The sequence below is a fragment of the Oncorhynchus masou genome, chromosome 26 (genome assembly GCF_036934945.1).
Source record: "Oncorhynchus masou masou isolate Uvic2021 chromosome 26, UVic_Omas_1.1, whole genome shotgun sequence".
In the NCBI taxonomy this organism is placed as follows: Eukaryota; Metazoa; Chordata; class Actinopteri; order Salmoniformes; family Salmonidae; genus Oncorhynchus; species Oncorhynchus masou.
In genome coordinates this window covers 8,190,304-8,217,697 of record NC_088237.1, presented here as the reverse complement: position 1 = coordinate 8,217,697, position 27,394 = coordinate 8,190,304, and the positions used below count along the sequence as shown (strand labels likewise).

Here is a 27,394-nt window from a genome sequence, read left to right as displayed (position 1 = left end):
TCTCATCTCTCTACATCTCTCTCTCTCATCTCTCTCTCTCTCTCTCGCATCTCTCATCTCTCTGCATCTCTCTCTCTCTCTCTCGCATCTCTCTCTCTCTCTCTCTACATCTCTGCATCTCTCTCTCTGCATCTCTCTCTGCATCTCTCTCTCTCTCTCTCTGCATCTCTCTCTCTCTCTCTGCATCTCTCTCTCTCTCTCGCTCTCTACATCTCTCGCTCTCTCTCTCATCTCTCTCTCTCTCTCTCTCGCTCTCTACATCTCTCTCTCTCGCTCTCTACATCTCTCTACATCTCTCTCTCGCTCTCTCCATCTCTCTCCATCTCTCTCTACATCTCTCTACATCTCTCTCTCACTCTCTACATCTCTCTCTCGCTCTCTACCTCTCTCGCTCTCTACATCTCTCTCGCTCTCTCTCTCTCTGCATCGCTCTCTCACGCTCTCTCTCTCTCTGCATCGCTCTCGCGCTCTCTCTCTCTCTGCATCGCTCTCTCTCTCTCTGCATCGCTCTCTCTCTCTCTGCATCGCTCTCTCGCTCTCTCTCTCTGCATCGCTCTCTCGCTCTCTCTCTCTCGCTCTCTCTCTCTCTCTCTCGCTCTGCTCGCTCTCTCTCTCTCTCTCTGCATCGCTCTCTCGCTCTCTCTCTCTCTGCATCGCTCTCTCGCTCTCTCTCTCTCTCTCTGCATCGCTCTCTCGCTCTCTCTCTCTCTCTCTCTGCATCGCTCTCTCGCTCTCTCTCTCTGCATCGCTCTCTCGCTCGCTCTCTCGCTCTCTCTCTGCATCGCTCTCTCGCTCTCTCTCTCTCTCTCGCATCGCTCTCTCGCTCTCTCTCTCTGCATCGCTCTCTCTCTGCATCGCTCTCTCGCTCTCTCTCTCTCTGCATCGCTCTCTCGCTCTCTCTCTCTCTCTCTCTCGCTCTCTCTCTCTCTCTCTCTCTCTGCATCGCTCTCTCTCTCTGCATCGCTCTCTCGCTCTCTCTCTCTCTCTCTGCATCGCTCTCTCTCTCTCTCTCTGCATCGCTCTCTCGCTCTCTCTCTCTCTCTGCATCGCTCTCGCGCTCTCTGCATCGCTCTCTCTCTCTCTCTGCATCGCTCTCTCTCTCTGCATCGCTCTCTCGCTCTCTCTCTGCATCGCTCTCTCTCTCTCTGCATCGCTCTCTCTGCTCGCTCTCTCTCTCTCTGCATCGCTCTCTCTCTCTGCATCGCTCTCTCTCGCTCTCTCTCTCTCTCTCTGCATCGCTCTCTCGCTCTCTCTCTCTCTCTGCATCGCTCTCTCGCTCTCTCTCTCTGCATCGCTCTCTCGCTCTCTCTCTGCATCGCTCTCTCTCTCTCTCTCTCTCTGCATCGCTCTCTCTCTCTCTCTGCATCGCTCTCTCTCTCTCTCTGCATCGCTCTCTCTCTCTCTGCTCTCTCTCTCTCTCTCTCTGCATCGCTCTCTCTCTCTCTCTCTCTGCATCTCTCTCTCTCTCTCTCTGCATCGCTCTCTCTCTCTCTCTCTCTCTCTCTCTGCATCGCTCTCTCTCTCTCTCTCTCTCTCTCTGCATCGCTCTCTCGCTCTCTCTCTCTCTCTCTGCATCGCTCTCTCTCTCTCTCTCTCTGCATCGCTCTCTCTCTCTCTCTGCTCGCTCTGCTCGCTCTCTCTGCATCGCTCTCTCTCTGCATCGCTCTCTCTCTCTCTCTCTCTGCATCGCTCTCTCGCTCTCTCGCTCTCTCTCTCTCTCTCTCTCTGCATCTCTCTCTCTCTCTCTCTCTGCATCTCGCTCTCTCTCTCTCTCTCGCTCTCTCTCTCTCTCTCTCTGCATCGCATCGCTCTCTCTCTCTGCATCGCTCTCTCTCTCTCTCTGCATCGCTCTCTCTCTCTCTCTCTCTCTCTCTGCATCGCTCTCTCTCTCTCTCTGCATCGCTCTCGCTCTCTCTCTCTCTCTGCATCTCTCTCGCTCTCTCTGCATCGCTCTCTCGCTCTCTCTCTCTCTCTGCATCGCTCTCTCTCTCTCTCTGCATCGCTCTGCATCGCTCTCTCTCTCTCTCTCTGCATCGCTCTCTCGCTCTCTCTCTCTGCATCGCTCTCTCTCTCTCTCTCTCTCATCGCTCTCTCGCTCTCTCTCTGCATCGCATCTCTCTCTCTCTGCATCGCGATCTCTCTCTCTCTCTGCATCGCTCTCTCTCTCTCTCTCTCTGCATCGCTCTCTCTCTCTCTCTCTGCATCGCTCTCGCTCTCTCATCGCTCTCTCTCTCTCGCTCTCTCTGCATCGCTCTCTCTCTCTCTCTGCATCGCTCTCTCGCTCTCTCTCTCTCTCTCTGCATCGCTCTCTCTCTCTCTCTCTCTCTCTCTCTGCATCGCTCTCTCTCTCTCTCTCTGCATCGCTCTCTCTCTCTCTCTCTCTCTGCTCTCTCTCTCTCTCTCTCTGCATCGCTCTCTCTCTCTCTCTCTCTGCATCGCTCTCTCTCTCTCTCTCTGCATCGCTCTCTCTCTCTCTCTCTCTCTGCATCTCTCTGCATCTCTCTCTCTCTCTCTGCTCTCTCGCTCTCTCTCTCTCTCTCTCTGCATCGCGCTCTCTCTCTCTCTCTCTGCATCGCTCTCTCTCTCTCTCTGCACTCTCTCTCTCTCTCTCTCTCTCTGCACCTCTCTCTCTCTCTCTGCATCTCTCTCTCTCTCTGCATCTCTCTCTCTCTCTCTCTGCACTCTCTCTCTCTCTCTGCATCGCTCTCTCTCTCTCTCTCTCTCTCTCTCATCTCTCTCTCTCTCGCATCTCTCTCTCTCTGCATCTCTCTCTCTCTCTCTCTCATCTCTCTCTCTGCATCTCTCTCTCTCTCTCTCTGCATCTCTCTCTCTCTCTCTGCATCGCGATCTCTCTCTCTCTCTCTCTGCATCTGCTCTCTGCACGCTCTCTCTCTCTGCATCGCTCTCTCTCTCTCTCTGCATCGCTCTCTCTCTCTCTCTCTGCATCGCGATCTCTCTCTCTCTCTCTGCATCGCGATCTCTCTCTCTCTCTGCATCGCGATCTCTCTCTCTCTGCATCGCGATCTCTCTCTCTCTCTCTCGCTCTCTCTCTCTCATCTCTCTCTCGCTCTCTCTCTCTCTGCATCTCTCTCTCTCTCTCTCTCTCTCTCTCTGCTCTCTCTCTCACTCTCTCTCTGCATCTCTCTGCATCTGCATCTCTCTCTCTCTCTCTCTCTGCATCTCTCTCTCGCAATCTCTCTCTCTGCATCTCTCTCTCTCAATCTCTCTCTGCATCTCTCTCTGCACCTCTCTCTCTCTCTCTCTCTCTCTCTCTCTCTGCATCTCTCTGCATCTCGCTCTCTCTCTCTCTCTCTGCATCTCTCTCTCTGCATCTCTCTCTCTCTCTCTCTCTCTGCATCTCTCTCTCTGCATCTCTCTCTCTGCATCTCTCTCTCTGCTCTCTCTCTCTCTCTCTCTCTCTCTCTCTGCATCTCTCTCTCTCTCTCTCTGCATCTCTCCACTCCAGTAACAATAGGAGGATGCTTCTCTGCTCCTCCTTACACGCCATTGTGTGTTCTCTCCAGACAAGGTTCTCTCTTTCTTTCCCAGACATTTGTATTTTTCTGTGAATTGGTCATCAGCTGGCTCTGTGGCTGGCAGGTTTTTTTTCTCTTCTTGCCCGGAGGCAATCTGAAGCAAATAAATGGAGCGCTGTAGAGAAAGGTACTGCACTGATCGCCCCTGGGTGATCCTATCAGATAGGAGACATAGACATGAGTCAAGATTTGTGTGTGCCTCATCCCCTGCACTGATAGCTTCAATATGGCACACACTCCTCCACTTTCTTTTTTTAAGCTTTATTTAACCAGGGAAGACATTGGGATGACATGTTTTGTTTCCAAGTGAGCTCATGTAGTCTCTCTATAGACTGCATCGTCCCTTACAGTTGTGGATATGGAGTCCTAAATGATGCATGAAATAATCAATTAGCCTCAGGACCAGTGCTAATTACTCCTACCGGGTTTCCCAGGTCTACTGGCAGGGGCCGATGGATGCCACTAATACAATAACACTCCTACAGTAGTACTATTTACTTATTATGAATCATTAACCATAGACAAGGCTGGAAGGGACAGTAGTGTTGAGTCTCTGTTAGATGTTTGTTTAACATGAGAAAATCTCTCCCCTCCCACTCCCCATCTCCTCTCTTCCACTCTCCTTTCCTCCTCTCTGTTCCTCCTCTCCTCTCTCTGATAATGATCCAGCTAATAACAGTCAGATATGAACAAAAAGGTAATGGTTTGCCAAGTCCTCGTAGTCACTTCCTTAGTGATTTCCAGCTTTACTGTTTGTTCGCAAAAATCTTACTTGAGAAGAGCTGACTTTCTATCCGTTATTTTAATGTTGCTTTTCGATAACGTTTCAAGGCAAACTAAAAAATCGGCCATATTCAAAGTTACATTCGCTCTCGCTCTCACTGTGTTGAAAGAGTAGCTTTTTGGGTTTGAGCTGGGTTAAAGCAGTAGAAACAATAAAGTGTTATCCCCGCCCCTGTTTCGGTAAGATGCTGCGGGACGGGGCTGGAGAAATGTAAACCGTCTCAAATTTATAGACAGATCTATGGATGCAAGGACGGACCATCCATGATATGAGAATTATACTTTTAACCATGTTTTGAGGCTATACAGTGTTTACCATTTTACTTTGTTTTGTTTACAAACCTTGGTTCACAAACAAGCTTATATTTTTGGTACTGATGGGGGTACAACAGTTGAACTAGGCTCATGAGGTATTTATAAGTTATATTCGTTAAGAATCCATGGGTACACATCATTTAGTTTAAAAAAAATGTATGTAGCAACTGCTGATTGCCCCTTTAAGATCAGAAGGGGCTGGCTAGTTTTCCTGGAACGTGCGCTGCCAGGGGCAACACCTGGAGCCAATGGGGCGATGTTTCACTCTTACCTCACTGTGCACAGTCATCTGTGATTGGTGCAGAAGCTTCGGCTGACCTTTAGCGAGAGCCCTCTGCATTCTAATGTGAATAATTAGATTGCATCTCTGAGTTGGATCTCCACTGATTTACAGTCTTTGAGTTATGTTGAAATAACTGAGTAATATTTAGTTTCAGACTGGGATACATTTCTCATTTCTCATTTCTCTCTTTATCCATCTCCGTCCCCTGTTTCTGGCTGTCCTCACACTCTCTGAACAAGGTGGAAACTCTCGCTGTGTGTGTAATGTGCACGGGTGCGTGTGTGTGGAGACATCCATAATTCAGCCTGGCGGGCCACTGTCTGTCTATCTCCCTCTTGGCACAGAGAGCTGGACTAGATATGACTCCAATGCACGTCTGTCTGTCTGTGTCTCCCTCCCTCCCTCTTGGCACAGAGAGCTGGACCAGATATGACTCCAACACACCACTGTCTCACCTCCTCTTCTCCTTGCAGACTTGTCCCTCTGTTCATTTCTCACAATATTAAACTTGCCTCCTCTCCACTGACTTCTGCAGCGTACCAATGCCCTTAAATATTGGGTGGTACTGTACATCTTGGCACTGAATTATACAATGGGGGGGGAAAAAATACTTGAATTCATGTAACATGAGTTACAGTACAATTCAGTGAAGTTAAAAAATAAAATAAAAATCTGTTTGGTGCAGGATAGCCCAGTATAACGTGCACGTTGACATTTAACTTTTTACCCCAACACACATATTATTTAAGAAATGCGCTCAATGGCTTCCGGGTTGAGCGAGCAGTGTGTCAAGAAGCATTGCGGCTTGGCAGGGTCGTGTTTCGGAGGACGCATGGCTCTCGACCTTTGACTCTCGCGAGTCCGTACGGGAGTTGCAGCGATGGGACAAGACTGTAACTACCAATTGGATATCACGAAATTGGGGAGAAAAAGGATGCGCTCAAACACATTCTTAGCGTAAATGAGCGATTTTAAGACAACGTGTGATTCAACTCCGGGGGAATGATGCAAGCATCCCTCTGCTCCTTCCTTATTCCTCCCTCCTCTCATCCTCCCTCTGCCCCCCCCCCTCCACCCCTAGACTCTATCCTTGATGCAGCCTCTGCCCTAACATGAAGTGACAGCTCTGTACTTCAGGCATCACTCCCCACCCACCCCTTCCTCTCCCAGCATTAGACCCAGGCTGTGTGTGTCAGTGTGGACGAGAGTAGCGCAGTGCCCGACCTGGGCCCTATACATCCATACCCACCTCATGGCTCCTATCCTGACCTGAACCACAGCCAACGCAGGCAGAGTGGCTCGGAGCTGGGGAGAGGAGGGCACAGAGCCCCTGGTCTGGTTCCTCCCCTCCCTCACCATGAGTAAACCGGCTTCTTCAGGTCTGCTGCACTAACGTGTGTCTGCGGGCTGAGCAGTGCACTCCGCATGGCGTCACAGGATGACAAGTCCAATGGTTCCTTACAGTACCTGATCTATTCAAATACAGGAGGTGGTGGAGAGGGCAAGAGGCTGTGTGAGCCACAGGGCACGGTACCTCTGCACTGTGTGTACTGACCTGTTGAACCTGTTTGTCTTGACTTCTTGGGAAATACTGTAAATAGTGAAGGATTAGACCGTTTTCTCTCTCTCACTCTCTATTATATTGCATTTAGTGTCCTCGGGGACCAAGGACAAGGAGAGGTTTCAACTTATCAGCTTGCTTGAGCTATGATAATCAGAACATTATTGTGTTTACTAAAGTTCATTAAGCCGTATGTGTGTGAGGTAAACAAATAATTACCCTCCTCTTGCTTTTGCCTTCCAGGACCCAGATTAATTTCACAGTGGCGATTGATTTCACCGCTTCAAACGGTGAGCCACACACACACACACACACACAGACACACACATACACACAACAACTTATCCTAATGCTCAACCAGGGCTATTTAAATGTGTGCAGATGGGGAATAAAGTTATCTGTAATAGCCCTCTCCATTATTTCAGGGCTCAAACCTAATGCTGACAGAGATCATAGCTTAGCGGTGATAACAGGAACGATTGTGCCTCTCTTATCCATTTTAAATTGTACCTGTTATAGCAAGGCTGGAAGGAAATGACCTGGGTCATGAGCTCTTAGACGTTATAGTGAGGTTGACTGGGACTATCGCATCTCTTAGACAACAACAACAACAACAACAACAGATGGTTCCGTTCAAACTTAGATCCACTGATGACTCAGGGGTTATTGCTTCCTTGTTTTTATTTGACGAGGTCCGATATGCAGGAGCTGATGTGATGGATGCGTGTCCAATAGGTCCGTTTAAAAGATCTAAAGGTCATATGTCACTATACTCATAACCACTGCAGCCACTGTGCTATAAAGTGCTTTTACGAGACACGAGTGAAATGATTCTCCTGCTATTATTGATTATGGAATGATGTTTTTGTCACTCACACTGTACCCACTACCCAGAGTCTTATATAGAGGGGAAAGGCAGGGAAAGAGATGTAAACACAGTCTCTAGTGAAATGCTGTATTATGCTGTCTAAAAGTATCACCATTTTGGTTGAAATAACAATTACCTTTCTGTATGGGCAAAACTCATAACACCCTATTCCACATATACTGCACCACTTTCACCCATAAACAGCATGGGCTAGCGGTGCCCTACATGGGGAATGGAGTTTAATTTGAGACACAAACATTCCTTTCTATATCTGGCTCTGTTCCATTATTGTACCTTGTTATTACTGTCCCATTACCGTACCTGTTTCCCAGGCAACCCAACCCAGCCCACCTCTCTCCACTACATGAGTCCCTACCAGATGAATGCCTACGCCATGGCCATGAAGGCTGTAGGGGAGATCATCCAGGACTATGACAGTGATAAGATGTTCCCTGCTTTGGGCTTCGGAGCCAAGCTGCCCCCTGACGGACGGGTCTCACATGAGTTCGCCCTGGTAAGTGACCTCTACCCTCTGAACCCTGATAAGATGTTCCCTACTCTGGGCTTTGGTGCCAAGCTGCCCCTTGATGAATAGGTCTCACATGAGTTCACCGTGGTGAGCGATGTGGTTCAGAAAGGTTGGAACAAAACCTGTGGATACTCCATCACCAGAGTTGTTCCGTCTTGGCTCAGTTGGTTAAATTGTGGAACCACATATACTTCATGTGTTCACCATGGTTACAGGCTTGTTTTGTTTACATCTGATCACAGTCACTGTTTGTTCCAGTTAGCCCTGTGGACTCAGAGCTGCAGATGCACCCATAGAAGCATAAGTAATTAGACAAATGAAAGAGCAGCAAAAAAATGATGGCAAATGTCACATACAGTGGCTTGCGAAAGTATTCACCCCCCTTGGCATTTTTTCTATTTTGTGGCCTGGAATTTAAATTAAAAAATGTTTGGGCGGGGATCATTTGATTTACACAACATGCCAACCACTTTGAAGATGCAAAATATTTTTTATTGTGAAAAACAAGAAGAACTTGAGCATGCATAACTATTCACCCTCCCAAAGTCAATACTTTGTAGAGCCACCTTTTTGTAGCAATTACAGCTGAAAGTCTCTTGGGGTATGTCTCTATAAGCTTGGCACATCTAGCCACTGGGATTCTTCAAGGCAAAATTGCTCCAGCTCCTTCAAGTTGGATGGGTTCCGCTGGTATACAGCAATTTTTAAGTACCACATACTTATACCACATATTCTCAATTGGATTGAGGTCTGGGGTTTGACTAGGCCATTCCAAGACATTTAAATGTTTCCCCTTAAACCACTCGAGTGTTGCTTTAGCAGTATACTTAGGGTTATTGTCCTGCTGGAAGGTGAACCTCCGTCCCAGTCTCAAATCTCTGGAAGACTGAAACAAGTTTTCCTCAAGAATTTCCCAGTATTTAGCGCCATCCATCAATCCTTCAATTCTGACAGTTTCCCAGACCCTGCTAATGGAAAAACATCCCCACAGCATGAGGCTCCCACTACCGTGTGTGGATGGTGTTCTCGGGGTGATGAGAGGTGTTGGGTTTGTGCCAGACATAGTGTTTTCCTTGATGGCCAAAAAGCTACATTTTTGTCTCATCTGACCAGAGTACCTTCTTCCATATGTTTGGGGAGTCTCCCACATGCCTTTTAGCATACACCAAACATGTTTGCTTATTTTTTCCTTTAAGCAATGGCTTTTTTCTCGCCACCCTTCTGTAAAGCCCTGGTCTGTGGACTGTATTGCTTAAAGTGGTCCTATGGATAGATACTCCAATCTCTGCTGTGGAGCTTTGCATCTCCTTCAGGCTTATCTTTGGTCTATTTGTTGCCTCTCTGATTAATGCCCTCCTTGCCTGGTTTGAGTGTTTTGGTGGTTGGCCCTCTCTTGGCAGGTTTGTTGCAGAGCCATATTCTTTCCATTTTTTAATAATGGATTTAATGGTGCTTGCTTGGTGGTGCCCCTTGTTTAGTGGTGTTGCAGACTCTGGGGACTTTCAGAACAGGTATATATATACTGAGATCATGTGACACTTAGATTGCACACATGTGGACTTTATTTAACTAATTATGTGACTTCTGAAGGCAATTGGTTGCACCAGATCTTATTTGGAGGATTTATAGCGAAGGGGGTGAATATATATATATGCACGCACCACTCTTCTCTTTTTTTTGTGTTGAAGTTTTTGAAACTGGTTATTTTTTTCATTTCTCTTCACAAATTTGGACTATTTTTGGTATGTCCATTACATGAAATCCAAATAAAAATGTATTTAAATTACAGGTTGTAATGCAACAAAATAGGAAAAAAAACGCCAAGGAGGCTGAATACTTTTACCAGGCACTGTAACTGGCGCTCAGTGGCTGTAGTGTGGAGGCCTAGGATGCCAAGCCCTGCCTGGCAGGCTAAAATACACCCACCGAGTTCTATGACCACCAAGGAGAACAGTAACTGTCCTTTATGCAAGGCAGAAACCATCGATCACAGACAGCCTTCCCTCCCCCTCTCTCTCCTTCCCACTTCGGCTCTGCAGAGTACTTTAAACAGTAGGATACCACTCAGACAGGAGGATGCCTCCAGCACGCTCAGCAGGGATTGCCCACATTTATCTCTCACTGGGCCTAAAGTTGTATTGATGAAAGCTGTTTATTTATCCTCCTCCCTCCCTTTTTCTAGTTATCCTCCTCCATTCTCTTGCTTTAACATCATTTTTCATGTTTTATTCTCTTCTTTGCTTTCTTCTCCTGCTTGATGGAATTGATGAAAGATTTAACTACCCTCCTTCTCTTTCTGTGTCTTCCAGAATGGCAACCCCCAAAACCCATACTGTGCAGGTATAGATGGAGTGATGGAGGCATATTACCAGAGCCTGAAGTCTGTCTGCCTCTACGGCCCAACCAACTTCTCCCCTGTCATCAACCACGTGGCCAGGTAAAGGGGGCTATGAGGAACAAAGCTGGAATTAAACCAGCTTCGGGGTCACTTCAGGTTTTCGATTCATTTCAGTGAATTTGCGAAACCAAATTGAAATTCAATGTATGAACTGAAAATGATATTACAGACTTTTCCTTTCCGGAGTTTTTAGATTTACTTTCTGACTGAATACACAGAGTAGGCTGACAAAAACAGAGGCCGATACCTATAGGTCTTCCTTCATTGAATGTCAGATCACATTCCTACCGGTGCACACCTAAACCTCCCAGACATGAGCGAGCCAGGAGTCCAAAGTAGATCAATACTAATTCAGGTGGCCTGAACTTCTGTATCGATCCACTGTCCTCTGTTCCAGTAAGAGCCATTCACAACGCAGGCTGTATGTTGAGATTGAGTCGTTTCCCTGAGAGCAAAAAGGACAACAGAGGAAGTCTGCAGACTATAACAGTTCAGATGTATCAACTTTTAAAAGTGAAAGTCGATGTTTCAGTACGTAACTCAAGAGTATTATGCTGAGAATACGTTGGCGACAGTGTTTCCTAGCCACAAGATCAGACTAACGGAGACTTAACTGAGATTCTCCAACTCGTCAAAGTGTGACTGTCCTCAGTGCATGCACAGCTCGCAGAGATCATTTTACAGTTTACAAGTGTGACTGTGTTGTAACATTCCACTGTAGAACTTGAGTCACAGAAAAGTTGCTTCTGAGCTGTTAAATTAACGTGTTTTTGTGACTTTTGCCACATTCGGTTCTTTAATTAACCTGTAAATGTGTTGTTTGTGTGAGGGAACAATGACTACACAGTCCTTCCCCCACACACATACACACACACACACACACACACACACACACACACACACACACACACACACACAGTCCTTAAACCTTAATGAGTGTGCCTTGATGAAGTCAAGGTGCTGTCAGAAGACTTGAGATTTACAGGTGCGTTTGTGCCTGTTTGTTGTTGCTCGGAAGCCAAGGTAGAAATGTTGAGTTGAGGGGTAACAACCCAGTGCAAAATGTGTGTGGCTCTCGGGAATCCAATCATTAGTGCCACCCGAGACACATACCTTACCCCCTCATACCTTATCTCCTCACCCCCCCTTCACTCCCAGGCACCGCTGTCATGCCAGCCTCCTTTCCGCTCACCTCCTCTGTTTCTCACCTGTGCCACTCGCCCCCGCATTTTACTAATGACCGCTCCACTCCTTCTCTGCTGTGCCCTCACGCTCCTCGCAGTTTAATAACCGTTCAGTTGGCTTCTCTGTCTCTGTATCCGGCGCTGCGAGCACCATAGGTTCTCTCTCCGCCCGCCTTACGTGTGTTTTGAGAAGCACTGGAAGCAGTCAGAGGCTAGGGCCCACGCTGTGTAAAAGTAGGTGCCAGAAATAATATCACTACCCAGCCAGTTCATGCCGGGTTTGAAAGGTTACATCTGTAGGAAATAAAGACCATGTTTAATGTAGGGTTTTATGGGTAATATAAACACTTGTTTGGCTCACCTATGTACTCTGTGTTTATCTCTCCTGTGTGTAGGTATGCTGCGTCAGTGAAGGATGGCTCTCAGTACTTCATCCTCCTCATCATCACAGATGGAGTCATCTCAGACATGGCCCAGACCAAGGAGTCCATCGTCAATGTAAGATCAACAACTGCTAGGCAATGTTCACACTTTGGCGGAGACCACATTCACTGACAATTTTCCAAATCAACAATCTGATTGAACCCTGGCCCTAGTCACTAGATGGCCAGTATGGACGCTAGTGGCTAAGACACACATCACTCTCTGTATTACCATAGTCAGGGGAGATTGGACAGGGGACTTGATTGGGGGTAGTGGGAACAGTAATGTAAGTATGTATGCATGTATGTATGTGAGAGGTAAAGGCTGACTTGGGATCAGTTCCTAGGGAAACAATTAAACAAGACATTCTGATAAACTCATCTATCATTCTACAACCCTGGGGTAATACATCAAACTAACTCATCATCACGCAGACGCGGGATTATGGCACACACACACACGTACACACATATTAAAGTGTTGGGGGAGTGTGAGGTGAGGGACTTGTTTATTCTCTCATCCCCAAATTCAGAGAGGCACTCAGGGAGGCCCTCAGGAAGATATTTTTTTACATGTTTTTTAATTAGATTTATTTAACTATGCAAGACAGTTAAAAACAAATTCTTATTTACAATGGCGGCCAAACCCAGACGGCGCTGTGCACAGCCCTATGGGACTCCCGATCACGGCTGGATGTGATATAGTCTGGATTCGAACAAGGGACTGTAGTGACGCTTCTTGCACTGAGATGCAGTGCTTTAGGCTGCTGCGCCACTCGGGATACTACACTCAGACAGACTCCATGAATATTAACACATACAGTCGTGGCAAACGTTTTGAGAATGACACAAATATTCATTTCCACAAAGTTTGCTGCTTCAGTGTCTTTAGATATTTTTGTCAGATGTTACTATGGAATACTGAAGTATAATTACAAGCATTTCATAAGTGTCAAAGGCTTTTCTTGACAATTACATGAAGTTGACGCAAAGAGTCGATATTTGCAGTGTTAATTAACCCTTCTTTTTCAAGACCTCTGCAATCCGCCCTGGAATGCTGTCAATTAACTTCTGGGCCACATCCTGACTGATGGCAGCCTATTCTTGCATAATCAACGCTTGGAGTTTGTCAGAATTTGTGGGTTTTTTGTTTGTCCACCCGCCTCTTGAGGATTGACCACAAGTTCTCAATGGGATTAAGGTCTGGGGAGTTTCCTGGCCATGGACCCAAAATATCAATGTTTTGTTCCCCGAGCCACTTAGTTATCACTTTTGCCTTATGGCAAGGTGCTCCATCATGCTGAAAAAGGCATTGTTCGTTACCAAACTGTTCCTGGATGGTTGGGAGAAATTGCTCTCGGAGGATGTGTTGGTACTATTCTTTATTCATGGCTTGTGTTCTTAGGCAAAATTGTGAGTGAGCCCACTCCCTTGGCTGAGAAGCAACCTCACACATGAATGGTCTCAGGATGCTTTGCTGTTGGCATGACACAGAACTGATGGGAGCGCTCACCTTGTCTTCTCCGGACAAGCTTTTTTTCCAGATGCCCCAAACAATCTGAAAGGGGATTCATCAGAGAAAATGGCTTTACCCCAGTCCTCAGCAGTCCAATCCCTGTACCTTTTGAGGAATATCAGTCTGTCCCTGATGTTTTTCCTGGAGAGAAGTGGCTTCTTTGCTGCCCTTCTTGACACCAGGCCATCCAAAGTCTTCACCTCACCGTGCGTGCAGATGCACTCTCACCTGCCTGCTGCCATTCCTGAGAAAGATCTGTACGGGTGGTGCCCCGATCCCGCAGCTGAATCAACGTTAGGAGACAGTTCTGGCGCTTGCTGGACCTTCTTGGGCGCCCTGAAGCCTTCTTCACAACAATTGAACCGCTCTCCTTGAAGTTCTTGATGATCCGATAAATGGTTGATTTAGGTGCAATCTTACTGGCAGCAATATCCTTGCCTGTGAAGCCCTTTTTGTGCTAAGCAATGATGACGGCACGTGTTTCCTTGCAGGTAACCATGGTTGACAGATCAAGAACAATGATTCCAAGCACCACCCTCCTTTTGAAGCTTCCAGTCTGTTATTCAAACTCAATCAGCATGACAGAGTGATCTCCAGCCTTGTCCTCGTCATCACTGACATGATGTCAGCTAGTCCTTTTGTAGCAGGGCTGAAATACAGTGGAAATTGTTTTGGGGGATTCAGTTAATTTGCATGGCAAAGAGGGACTTTGCAATTAATTGCAATTCATCTGATCACTCTTCATAACATTCTGAAGTATATGCAAATTGCCATCATACATACTGAGGCTGTTGTATAGGCTGTATAGGTGCTCAGTCAAAGTCACTCATAAAACATATTTCACAGACTGTCTGACAGAATCCTATGCATATGTATACTGTGTGACAGACTCAACTTTGTCACAGACATAATGAGGAGAATATGAGACTCAAATTTGTTTCCTCGTGTCCTATCCAGGCTTCGTGTCTTCCAATGTCGATTATCATCGTAGGGGTGGGACCAGCAGAATTTGATGGTAAGAAACACGCAAACGCACACAGATGCACAAATGTACACACACACACACACACACTCCACTGAGCAGATGATGACTACAATATGATGTTTCTTCTCAGCGATGATTGAGTTGGACGGGGATGAAGTGAGGATCTCGTCGAAGGGAAGATATGCAGAGAGGGACATTGTTCAGGTACACCATGTTCCTTCTGTCTGTTCCACTGCTTAGCTGCAGAATACAAATAGGTAGGGTTTTGGGAGCATTAGAATATGCCTCACAAACAAAAACAAACTGTCTGCAACCATCTCACTTTGTGACAGCTGCTATTGCACAAAGGGCTTTATAAAATGCATTTGATTGATTGCATAGCACAGTACAGTCAGGGCCATGGACAGATGCTACAACATACTACTTATGCACATAATGATGATAAATGAACTAGTAGTAGAATCTCGGAACTAGAAGTACTAGAAAACAACATATTGGGAGGGAAATCACAGGTGGGATTCAACTGAATCATCCATAAAAACCAAAATGGACATTTACACAGATATTAGTGCTCGTACCTTAGAGTTTAACAGCATGTTAACATCTGTGTTATGGCTCCTGGCCCTGGTTCCATTAGACAGACAGACATCTGGTCTGAGTTCAGATCATTCCCACCTGCTCTGCCCTCCCTCATCAGGCCAGATGGACAGAGAACCCACAGAGGCCCCAGGCCTAATCTCTGTTAACCCAGAAGTAAAATCTTGCATAATTTGGTTAGCTGCTTGATTAACTTCTGAGTTTATATGTGTTAGAAATTGAGATTTCAGGGCCTCCCGAGGGCACAGTGGTCTAAGACACTGCATTGCAGTGCTAGATGTGCCACTAGAGGTCCTAGTTCGAGTCCAGGCTCTGTCACAGTCAGCCACAGCCGGGAGACCCATGGGGCGGCGCTCAATTGGCCCAGCGTCGTCCGGTATAGGGGAGGGTTTGGCCGGCAGGGATGTTTTTGTCCTGTCGCGCACTAGCGTCTTCTGTTTTGGGCCGGGCACAATGCACGCTGGCGCGGATTGCCAGATATAGATGGTTTCCTCCAACACATTGGTGCGGCTGGCTTCCAGGTTAAGCGTGCAGTGTGTTAAGAAGCAGTGCGGCTTGGCAGGGTCGCGTTTCAGAGGACGCCGGCTCTCGACCTTTGCCTCTCCCGAGTCCATATAGGAGTTGCAGCGATGGGACAAGACTGAAACCACCAATTGGATACCACGAAAATTGGGGAGAAAAATGGGGTAAAAACATGTGTATTTATTTGAATGAACATAAGATTCAACAACTGAGACATAAACTGAACAAGTTCCACAGACATGGGACTAACAGAAATGGAATAATGTGTCCTTGAACAAAAGGTGGGTCAAAATCAAAGGTAACAGTCCGTATCTAGTGTGGCCACCAGCTGCATTAAGTACTGCAGTGAATCTTCCCCTCATGGACTTCACCAGATTTGACAGTTCTTGCTATGAGATGTTACCCCACTCTTCCACCAAGGCACCTGCAAGTTCCCGGACGTTTCTGGGGGCAATGCCCTAGCCCTCAACCTCCAATCCAACAGGTCCCAGACGTGCTCAATGGAATTGAGATCCGGGCTCTTCGCTGGCCATGGCAGAACACTGACAATCCTGTCTTGCAGAAAATCACAGAACAAGCAATATGGCTGGTGGCATTGTCATGCTGGAGGGTCATGTCAGGATGAGCCTGCAGGAAGGGTACCACATGAGGGAGGAGGATGTGTTCCCTGTAACGCACAGCGTTGGGATTGCCTGCAATGATAACAAGCTCAGTCCGATGATGCTGTGACACACCGTCCCAGACCATGACGGACCATGACGGACCATGATGGACCTACCAAAATCGATCCCACTTCAGAGTACAGGCCTTGTTGTAACGCTCATTCCTTCAATGGTAAACGAGAATCCAACCATCACCCCTGGTGAGACAAAACTGTGACTCGTCAGTGAAGACCACCATGCCTAAGGCACATTCACGCAGATGAGCAGGACCCTGGGCATCTTTCTTTTGGTGTTTTTCAGAGTCAGTAGAAAGGCCTCTTTAGTGTCCAAAGTTTTCATAACTGTGACCTTAATTGCCTACCGTCTGTAAGCTGTTAGTGTCTTAACAACCGTTCCGCAGGTGCATGTTCATTAATAGTTTATGGTTCATTGAACAAGCATGGGAAACGGTGTTTAAACCCTTTACAATGAAGGTCTGTGAAGTTACTTGAATTTTTACAAATTATCTTTGAAAGACAGGGTCCTCAACTTTTTTGTTGAGTTTATATAAAAATAAATTGAGATTTCCAGCAAAATCGAAGTCTCCACCCTCACAAAAGGAAACTCTCAGCCAAAGCCCCTGTTCGTGTATGTATGTGTACATATGTATGTGTATATATGTGTGTGTATATATGTGTATGTGTATATTTCATTGGATATTTCAAACTTTTTTAACAAATCAAAAACTGAAAAATTGGGCGTGCAAAATTATTCAGCCCCCTTAAGTTAATACTTTGTAGCGCCACCTTTTGCTGCGATTACAGCTGTAAGTCGCTTGGGGTATGTCTCTATCGGTTTTGCACATCGAGAAACTGAAATTTTTTCCCATTCCTCCTTGCAAAACAGCTCGAGCTCAGTGAGGTTGGATGGAGAGCATTTGTGAACAGCAGTTTTCAGTTCTTTCCACAGATTCTCGATTGGATTCAGGTCTGGACTTTGACTTGGCCATTCTAACACCTGGATATGTTTATTTTTGAACCATTCCATTGTAGATTTTGCTTTATGTTTTGGATCATTGTCTTTTTGGAAGACAAATCTCCGTCCCAGTCTCAGGTCTTTTGCAGACTCCATCAGGTTTTCTTCCAGAATGGTCCTGTATTTGGTTCCATCCATCTTCCCATCAATTTTAACCATCTTCCCTGTCCCAGCTGAAGAAAAGCAGGCCCAAACCATGATGCTGCCACCACCATGTTTGACATGGTGTGTTCATTGTGATGAGCTGTGTTGCTTTTACGCCAAACATAACATTTTGCATTGTTGCCAAAAAGTTCAATTTTGGTTTCATCTGACCAGAGCACCTTCTTCCACATGTTTGGTGTGGCTTGTGGCAAACTTTAAACAACACTTTTTATGGATATCTTTAAGAAATGGCTTTCTTCTTGCCACTCTTCCATAAAGGCCAGATTTGTGCAATATACGACTGATTGTTGTCCTATGGACAGAGTCTCCCACCTCAGCTGTAGATCTCTGCAGTTCATCCAGAGTGATCATGGGCCTCTTGGCTGCATCTCTGATCAGTCTTCTCCTTGTATGAGCTGAAAGTTTAGAGGGACGGCCAGGTCTTGGTAGATTTGCAGTGGTCTGATACTCCTTCCACTTCAATATTATCGCTTGCACAGTGCTCCTTGGGATGTTTAAAGCTTGGGAAATCTTTTTGTATCCAAATCCGGCTTTAAACTTCTTCACAACAGTATCTCGGACCTGCCTGGTGTGTTCCTTGTTCTTCATGATGCTCTCTGCGCTTTTAACGGACCTCTGAGACTATCACAGTGCAGGTGCATTTATACGGAGACTTGATTACACACAGGTGGATTGTATTTATCATCATTAGTCATTTAGGTCAACATTGGATCATTCAGAGATCCTCACTGAACTTCTGGAGAGTGTTTGCTGCACTGAAAGTAAAGGGGCTGAATAATTTTGCACGCCCAATTTTTCAGTTTTTGATTTGTTAAAAAAGTTTGAAATATCCAATAAATGTCGTTCCACTTCATGATTGTGTCCCACTTGTTGTTGATACTTCACAAAAAAATACAGTTTTATATATTTATGTTTGAAGCCTGAAATGTGGCAAAAGGTCGCAAAGTTCAAGGGGGCCAAATACTTTCGCAAGGCACTGTATATACACACTAGAAGGTCCGTTCTGCTCTTCCAAGCTCACTCACTCCATCACTATCTGTCAGTCTGGACAGTTAGCTGCCTCTACACACACGCAGAGACAGGCAGGACCTCTATGAAAGACAGTTCTGTGATAAAACTGGCCCTGATAGACCAGATATGAAAGAGACTGAGTGCTCGCTAGCAATGCACTGTACATCGCAACAAGAGACGAGGGAAACGAAAGACTTTGATAGCTGATTGGCTGGGACAATTTCACCTTGCTCTGAACTTGCCTCGCTCTGAACTGTTATGAATAAATTCATGCTTTACTTTTTGTACTGTGGGTCCAAAAAGTCTCACCTCAAGTTTTCAAAGATCTTTGGAAGTGTTATTTACAGATAATGGCCTAACACCTACTATATATTGCCTATACTTTTATTTTAGTTAATATTTAGTATATATTATAGTATATTTCTCCAACCCCATTTCTTCTCTCTGCCTGTTTTCCAGTAAGGATTCAACGTTTAGTAGCTAAACACCTGTATATTGACTAGACTATAACTAATTCCAGCCCTGTTTTGTCTTTCTCTTGTCTTACAGTTTGTCCCATTCCGAGACTACACCGACCGGACAGGGAACCACATCCTGAGTATGGCCCGTCTAGCCAAGGATGTCCTCGCTGAGATCCCTGATCAGTTCCTCTCCTACATGAGAATCAGAGGCATCAAGCCCTCGCCCGCACCCCCTCCATACACCCCCCCAGGACACCACCTGCAGACGCAGATCTGAAGGGTGCGGAGATGCCCCCTGGTCCCGAACAAAGCCTCTTCAAATATGTATTTGTCTCTCTCCTCTCTGCATCACTCGCTCAGTGATAGGAGAGGCCTTCTTGGCTTTCTCGCTCTCTCTCATTGCACTAATGGAGGCTGACTGACTGGCAGGGTTCTAGAAGTTTTTACTGAGCGGTTCTAAAGGGTTCTACTTTGGAACGGGCGGATGGAGTCAACAGGGGCATGTTTACTTTCATTGTCAAACGTTCCTCTGTCTGGACTTCATGTATATCGGCCAATGGAGACACTCTCTGGGACACACCTGGGAAGATGGACAGAGTCTGGTCTTCCCAACTCACCTGGCAAGGAATGAAGGATTTAAGGAAAGAATGAAAGGAAGAAGGAAGGATGGAAGGAGGATAGGAAGTAAGTTCCTGGGGACTGGCCTTTTTCATGAGCAGAGTGGTGAAAAGGTTCTATAGTCTGGATGTGGTATCACTTGACTGTTGTAAATAACTGGAAATGTATTTCTATCTCTCTCTACTCTGTCTCTCTATTCTTCCAACTCTCACTCAATGTTTACAGTACATGTTAATGATTTTCACCATTGGACGCTTGTATAATATACAGTACCAGTCAAAAGTTTGGTCACATCTACTCATTCAAGGGTTTTTCTTTATTTTGACTATTTTCTACATTGTAGAATAATAGTGAAGACGTCAAAAACAAATAAATACACATATGGAATCATGTATTAACCAAAAAAGTGTTAAACAAATCAAAATATATTTGAGATTCTTCAAAGTAGCCAAACTTTTCCTTGATGGCAGCTTTGCACACTCTTGGCATTCACTCAACTAGCTTCATTTGTTGGCTGCTTTTCCTTCACTCTGCGGTCCAACTCTTCCCAAACCATCTCAATTGTGTTGAGGCTGGGTGATTGTGGAGGCCAGGTCATCTGATGCAGCACTCCATCACTCTCCTTCTTGGTCAAATAGCCGTTACACAGCCTGTTGGTGTGTTGTGTCATTGTCCTGTTGAAAAACAAGTGATAGTCCCACTAAGCGCAAACCAGATGGGATGGAGTATCTCTGCAGAATGCTGTGGTAGCCATGCTGTTTAAGTGTGCCTTGAATTCCAAACAAATCACTGACAGTGTCACCAGTAAAGCACCGTCACAGCACATCCTCCACGCTTCATGGTGGGAACCACACATGCGGAGATCCTCCGTTCACCTACTCTGCGTCTCACAAAGTCACAGCGGTTGGAACTAAAAATCTCCCATTTGGACTCATCGGACCAAAGGACAGATTTCCACGGGTCTAATGTCCATTGCTCATGTTTCTTCGCCCAAGCAAGTCTCTTCTTATTATTGCTGTCCTTTAGTAATGGTTTCTTTGCAGCAATTCAACTATGAAGGCCTGATTCATGCAGTGTCCTCTGAACAGTTGATGTTGATTTGTCTGTTACTTGAACTCTGTGAATCATTTATTTGGGATGCAATATCTGAGGCTGGCAACTAATGAACTTATCTGGGTCTTCCTTTCCTGTGGCGGTCCTCATGAGAGCCAGTTTCATCATGGCGCTTGATGGTTTTTGCGACTGCATTTGAAGAAACTTTCAAAGTTCTTGAAATGTTCTGTATTGACTGACCTTCATTTCTTAAAGTAATGATGGACTGCCGTTTCTCTTTGCTTATTTGAGCTGGGCTTGGTGTTTTACCAAATAGGGCTATTTTCTGTATACCATACCTACCTTGTAACAACACAACTGATTGGCTAAAGCGCATTAAGATACAAAGAAATTCCACAAATTAACAAGGCACACCTGTTAATTGAAATGCATTCCAGGTGACTACCTCATGAAGCTGGTCGAGAGAATGCAAAGAGTGTGCAAAGCTGTCATCAAGGCAAAGGGTGGCTACTTTGAAGAATTTCAAATATAAAATATATTGTGGCAATTTGTTTAACATTTTTTTGGTTACTACATGATTCCATATGTGTTATCTCATAGTTTTGATGTCTTCACTATTATTCTACAATTTAGAAAATAGTAAAAATAAAGGAAAACCCTTGAACGAGTAGGTGTGTCCAAACCTTTGACTGATACTGTACATACTTCTTTCAGTTTGGAACTTTGGAATATCAATCAATATTCTCTCGCTTGATCTCTCAGCGTGTTGTCTTTGCCAGGGGAGTCAGGTTGCGGTTGCAACAGTGCAGGTCCAAGTAGCCACTGTACTATACTATGTCCCTTTGCATGAGTGTAGCATCAGAGCATGCATTGTGGTCCTACACTTCCCTGCCTGTCACTGCTCTCAGGCTTTGGGGTTAAATGTTTGTTGTTGAAGCGCATTCTGCTCCTTTCTAAACTGCCTTGGCGATAGGGTGTCCATGCCAGCCACGCTGCGAGTGCCCACGGGTTTTCTCACTGTGCCGAGAACAACAGTGACTCAACCAACATCATATTCTCTTCCAAATCCATTTAAATAACAACAGATGCTCTCCGATCCAGTTTGAGACAACAGCAGAAGCCCAGTAGTCAAAAACCGTTACAAAAATGATTTCCTTCTGTTCGGTTCTTGTTCTTTTTTATTATTATTATTATTATTATTACATTTGTCATTTAGACTTACAGGAGCAGTTCGGGTTAAGTGCCTTGCTCAAGGGCACTTGGGCAGATTTTTTTTCTTCTCAACTCGTCGGCTCGGAATTCGAACTAGCGACCTTTCAATTACTGACCCCAACACTCTTATAACCACTTGGTTATTGCCTTGGAAGTTGATATTCTTAAGTAGATTGTTTTAAGTTGCCTTGTTAAGGTAACTTTATTGTTTTGAGTTGTGCCAATCATTATGTCATATTATTTGTTATAGTGTTAAGCCCCGAGTGTGTTGGCCGTAGATGATGGTGTCTGGGGGTTGTCATGACAACTTGTTCTTCCTAAATGTAATTCCCATCCAATAATCCCAATTAACAATACCCACTGAGGGCTAGGAGTTTTTCATCGCCGAGGAAAAACTCCTGGCCCGTAGCCATTATACCCAGTCAACCCACTCTTACTTCTTACCTCCAGGGTATCCTCTTCAATCTGCTGTCTTAATGGGCTTGGAGTTTATATCAACTGCCTTTTTAATTATTAATAATATTAATCATTATTATCATAATATAGATATTAGCTACTGCTTGTATGGAGGTGGTGTGTAATTGATAACTTGATTGGTTACATGTCAATATCCCTTATCAAACTAACAGACATTCCAACACTACATTCATGTATTTCGCAGTTGTTGCCATTTTCATGTGTGTGCCACTGTCGGTCTGTTGCCATATCATTACTGATAGACCGATGCCCTTTGCCACAATTCAACCACATAACAACTCCTCTCTTTTCTGTGTAATTCCTCCTCTTGTTTCACTGCAGCTCAGTGGACGCAGCCTTACAGATTACAATCGACTGTTTTAATGCTTTTAAATAGGATCGACTCCAAGCCAATAATATTTGGCATAGCAGTAAGAGGGGGGTGAGAGAGGGGGATACAGCCCAGTGGGTTATGTCATTGGAGGGTCGTTCCATGTCATTTCGTTATTCTATGTCAATGTTAAAGGGATAGTTCGCCCAAATTACAAAATTACATATTGGAGTCTATGGACAAAAGTACGACAGCAAACCATTCTTTGGTTTTATTTACTTGGCCACTGTTTTTTGAATTCTAACTTTTTAGCATTTGTCACACAATCCAATGCAAGTCAATGGTACCTATGTTAGCATTTTAATTGCTTCATATGCAAATCATCTCAAGTGTGAAAATGCCACTATGTATCCTCTTTCTGGTGTCTTTTTGAGGTGGAATGACCCTGGACAGAAGTAGGCAACCAGGTCAACCCGCTGATTTAGTCAGAGGAGTACAGGCATTTAGTGCTACATACCTGAGTCAACACAGTGCCACACCTATACAGGGAGATGTTGGCTAGCCGAGAGAGAGAATAACCTCACACGGTATATTCAACATGGCAGTCTGCCATGTTAACCCACGTACTTTACACAACATATATTTGATGAGAAACTCTGCCTTGTTTAAAACATTTTTTTTAAAGACATACAGTAGACACAAACTGTATTTGCAACATTTCTTGTCTCTCTCACAACTTTCAGTAATGTCTTTCTTTCATTGTGTTTTTCTCACACATTTGAAAGCCTTCCATAATTGCCTCCTCTGCATCTATAGTTGTGGCTAGTCTTGAGTCTTTGTATCATAAGAAACCTTAGCCAAATCCATATGAGGCACCGCATGGCTCGTCAAAAGAAATGCACTATGTGGGGAATAGCTAGTGTGTTATTTGAAACCCAGCTAGTCTGTGCTGCAGTCTTCCACTGGGCTTGTAGCAGAGCAGGAGGTATCATTAGGACTTTGGGTCACAGTCTAGAGCTCGTTATATGCTCCCATTAACCACCCACAGGCTACTGACACAGTGTGGACACACACACACACACACACGTGTGCCCGTGCATACACACACACATGACCACGCAGACACACATACAGCTGAGATCATGTTCACCATCAAGGACTACTGACGTTGTCATTTTTTGCGCTTTCTCTTTTTACACTACTAAAGGATCATTCTGTTCTTTCACTGCTTTGCTAGTGCCACAACACTTGCCATCTGCTTGCCAAGCCGTGTGTGTGTGTGTGTGTGTGTGTGTGTGTGTGTGTGTGTGTGTGTGTGTGTGTGTGTGTGTGTGTGTGTGTGTGTGTGTGCGCGACGCCAGAGTTTTTAATAGAGCATGTGAGTTCACACACGTGATCTTTGTTTACTAAAGATATCCAAGATATCCGTGCACTATGTTTGCATGTACAGTTTTACATGAGATGCACCAGTTCTTTTGTTGTAATTGAGTGTTTTGGAAAAAGAAAATCTATGAAAATAACTATACAAAATGGCCTTAAAAAAATTCACTGATTTCTTGGAATTTGTGCGATGCCTTCAGATATTGACTTGTTCTCTCTTTTTGTGTCCGTGTACAATGTTTTCTTTGCATAACTTCATTTATGGGGAAAACAGGACTCCGTGGTCAATCAGATGAAAGCCTGACTGAAGTTCTGATTGTCTGGTAATCCATATTATAGATGACTTTCTGAATCAAACTACTGATTTTTAAATAAAGATTCTTACTTAACACTAACTTTCTGCTGAAGTGCTTTTCTTTGCCTGAATTACTTTCTCAACATTTTTACAGAAAAAGAGAGGAGAGTTCTCAATAGATCACTCCTCCAGCCTTCCTCTTCTCCTTCTGGCTTCCAACAGTCTCATTCTCAACCCATTAGGGGTAATGTCTGTTTTGTGTGTTGGTGTGACGTTCTAATTGCAGAAGGAGAATATAGCCTGTTGACCACCTGGCAAGTAATTATTACACTTGGCAGAGGATTTGGGAGGCTGAGGTCCTGAACAAGAACAAAGGATCATAGAGAGTTTGGACACAGAATTAATCCCTAGCATCCCCATAACACTCTAAATAATCTTGTTCATCCTTATAGTGCACGAAGGAACATGACCGAATGCAACTACCTGGTCCATGAACTTTGCATATCGCTAAATTAATAAATAACTAAGAAAACCATCTGTGGGTGGCAAGTATAATGAATACAAATATAAACACAACATGTAAAGTGTTGGTCTCATGTTTCATGAGCTAAAATAAAAGATATCAGAAATGTTCCATATGCACAAAAAGCGTATTTCTCAAAAATGCACAAATTTGTTTACATCCCTGCATTTCTCCTTTGTCAAGATAATCCATCCATCTGAGAGGTATGGCATATCAAGAAGTTGATGAAACAGCATGATCATTACAAAGGTGCGCTTTGTGCTGGGGACAATAAAAGGTCACTCTAAAATGTGCAGTTTTTGTCACACAACACAATGCCACAGATGTCTAAAGTTTTTTAAAATTTGATTTATTTTTATTTCACCTTTATTTAACCAGGTAGGCTAGTTGAGAACAAGTTCTCATTTGCAACTGCGACCTGGCCAAGATAAAGCATAGCAGTGTGAACAGACAACAGAGTTACACATTGAGTAAACAATAAACAAGTCAATAACACAGTAGAAAAAAGGGTCTATATACATTGTGTGCAAAAGGCATGAGGAGGTAGGCAAATAATTACAATTTTGCAGATTAACACTGGAGTGATAAATGATCAGATGGTCATGTACAGGTAGAGATATTGATTTTGAGGGAGTGTGCAATTGGCAGGAATGTACACCAGATCTGTTGCCAGAGAATTTAATGTCAATTTCTGTACCATAAGCCACCTCCAATGTCGTTTTAGGTGATGTCATCCAGCTGGCATCACAACTGCAGACCATGTGTAACCACGCCAGCCCAGGACCTCCACATCTGGCTTCTTCACCTGTGCCATCGGCTGAGACCAGCCACCCGATGAAACAGTGCGTTTCCACAACTGAAGAATATCTGCACAAACCGTCAGAAATCGTCTGCGTGCTCGTCGTCCTTACCAGGATCTTGACCTGACTGAAGTTGGTAAATGCTCACCTTTGATTGCCACTGGCACACTGGAGAAGTGTGCTCTTCACGGAACGTGGTGGCGGTTTCGGTTATGGGAAGGCATAAGCTACGGACAACAAACATAATTGCATTTTATCAATGGCAATTTGAATGCACAGAGATACCGTGACGAGATCCTGAGGCCAGTTGTCGTGCAATTCATCCGCCGCCATCAACTCATGTTTCAGCTTGAAAATGCACAGCCCCATGCTGCAAGGATATGTACACAATTCCTGGAAGATGAAAATGGCCTGCATACCCACCATACATGTCACCCATTGAGCATGTTCGGAATGCTCTGGATCGACATGTATGACAAAGTGTTCCAGTTCCCTCCTTTGCACAGCCATTGAAGAGGAGTGGGACAACATTCCACCGGCCACAATCAACAACCTGATCAACTCTGTGCGAAGGAGATGTGTCGTGCTGCATGAGGCAAATGGTGGTCACACCCAGATACTGACTGGTTTTCTGATCCACACACCTACCTTTTTTAAAGTATCTGTCACCAACAGATCTGTAATCTCAGTCATGTGAAATCCATAGATTAGGGCCTAACTAATTGGTTTCAATTGACTGATTTCCTTATTTGAACTGTAACTGAAATTCGCATCTTGTAGCTCTAACTCCAAAAGTTTTGTAACACTGTAAAGTCCATGGAGAACAAGAGCACCTCCTTCTCAACGGCTGGCCATGCCTTCCTCCTGGCTACTCCAACCCCGGCCAACAGCTCCAGCAGCTACTCGCCCAAGCCTCCCCAGCTTCTCCTTCACTCAAATCCAGACAGCAGATGTTCTGAAAGAGCTGCAAATCCTGGACCCGTACAAATCAGCTGGGCTAGACAATCTGGACCCTCTTTATAAAACTATCCGCCGCCATTGTTGCAACCCCTATTACCAGCCTGTTCAACCTCTTTTGTATCGTCCGAGATCCCTAAAGATTGGAAAGCTGCCGCGGTCATCCACTGCTTCAAAGGGGGGGACACCCTAGACCCAAACTGTTACAGACCTATATCCATCCTGCCCTGCGCATCTAAAGTCTTCAAAAGCCAAGTTAATAAACAGATCACTGACCATTTTGAATCCCACCATACCTTATACGCTGTGCAATCCGGCTTCCGAGCCGGTCACGGGTGCACCTCAGCCACGCTCAAGGTACTAAACGATATCATAACCGCCATCGATAAAAGACAGTACTGTGCAGCCGTCTTCATCGACCTGGCCAAGGCTTTCGACTCTATCAATCACCGTATTCTTATCGGCAGACTCAATAGCCTTGGTTTTTCTAATGACTGCCTCGCCTGGTTCACCAACTACTTTGCAGACAGAGTTCAGTGTGTCAAATCGGAGGGCATGTTGTCCGGAACTCTGGCAGTCTCTATGTGGGTACCACAGGGTTCAATTATTGTGCTGACTCTTTTCTCTGTATATATCAATGACGTCGCTCTTGCTGCGGGCGATTCCCTGATCCACCTCTACGCAGACGCCACCATTCTGTATACTTCTGGACCTTCCTTCTGGCCCTTCCTTGGACACTGCGTTAACTCCTCCAAACGAGCTTCAATGCCATACAACACTCCTTCCGTGGCCTCCAACTGCACTTAAACGCTAGTAAAACCTAATGCATGCTTTTCAATCGTTTGATGCCCGCACCCACCCGCCCGACTAGCATCACCACCCTGGACGGTTCCAACCTAGAATATGTGGACAACTATAAATACCTAGGTGTCTGGCTAGACTAAACTCTCCTTCCAG

General features: G+C 45.1%; 1 protein-coding gene across 1 annotated transcript in view; it reads left to right on the top strand.

The window, feature by feature from the left end:
- Positions 1 to 24,257, top strand: part of LOC135514715 (copine-8-like) — a 125,340-nt gene extending 101,083 nt beyond the window's left edge. The window contains 7 exon segments of the mRNA XM_064938257.1: positions 6,722 to 6,768; positions 7,679 to 7,860; positions 10,185 to 10,312; positions 11,853 to 11,955; positions 14,353 to 14,410; positions 14,511 to 14,584; positions 18,901 to 24,257. Of these exon segments, the coding sequence (XP_064794329.1) occupies positions 6,722 to 6,768; positions 7,679 to 7,860; positions 10,185 to 10,312; positions 11,853 to 11,955; positions 14,353 to 14,410; positions 14,511 to 14,584; positions 18,901 to 19,089 (781 nt within the window). The 3' untranslated portion in view covers positions 19,090 to 24,257.
- The last annotated feature ends 3,137 nt before the right edge of the window (positions 24,258 to 27,394 follow it).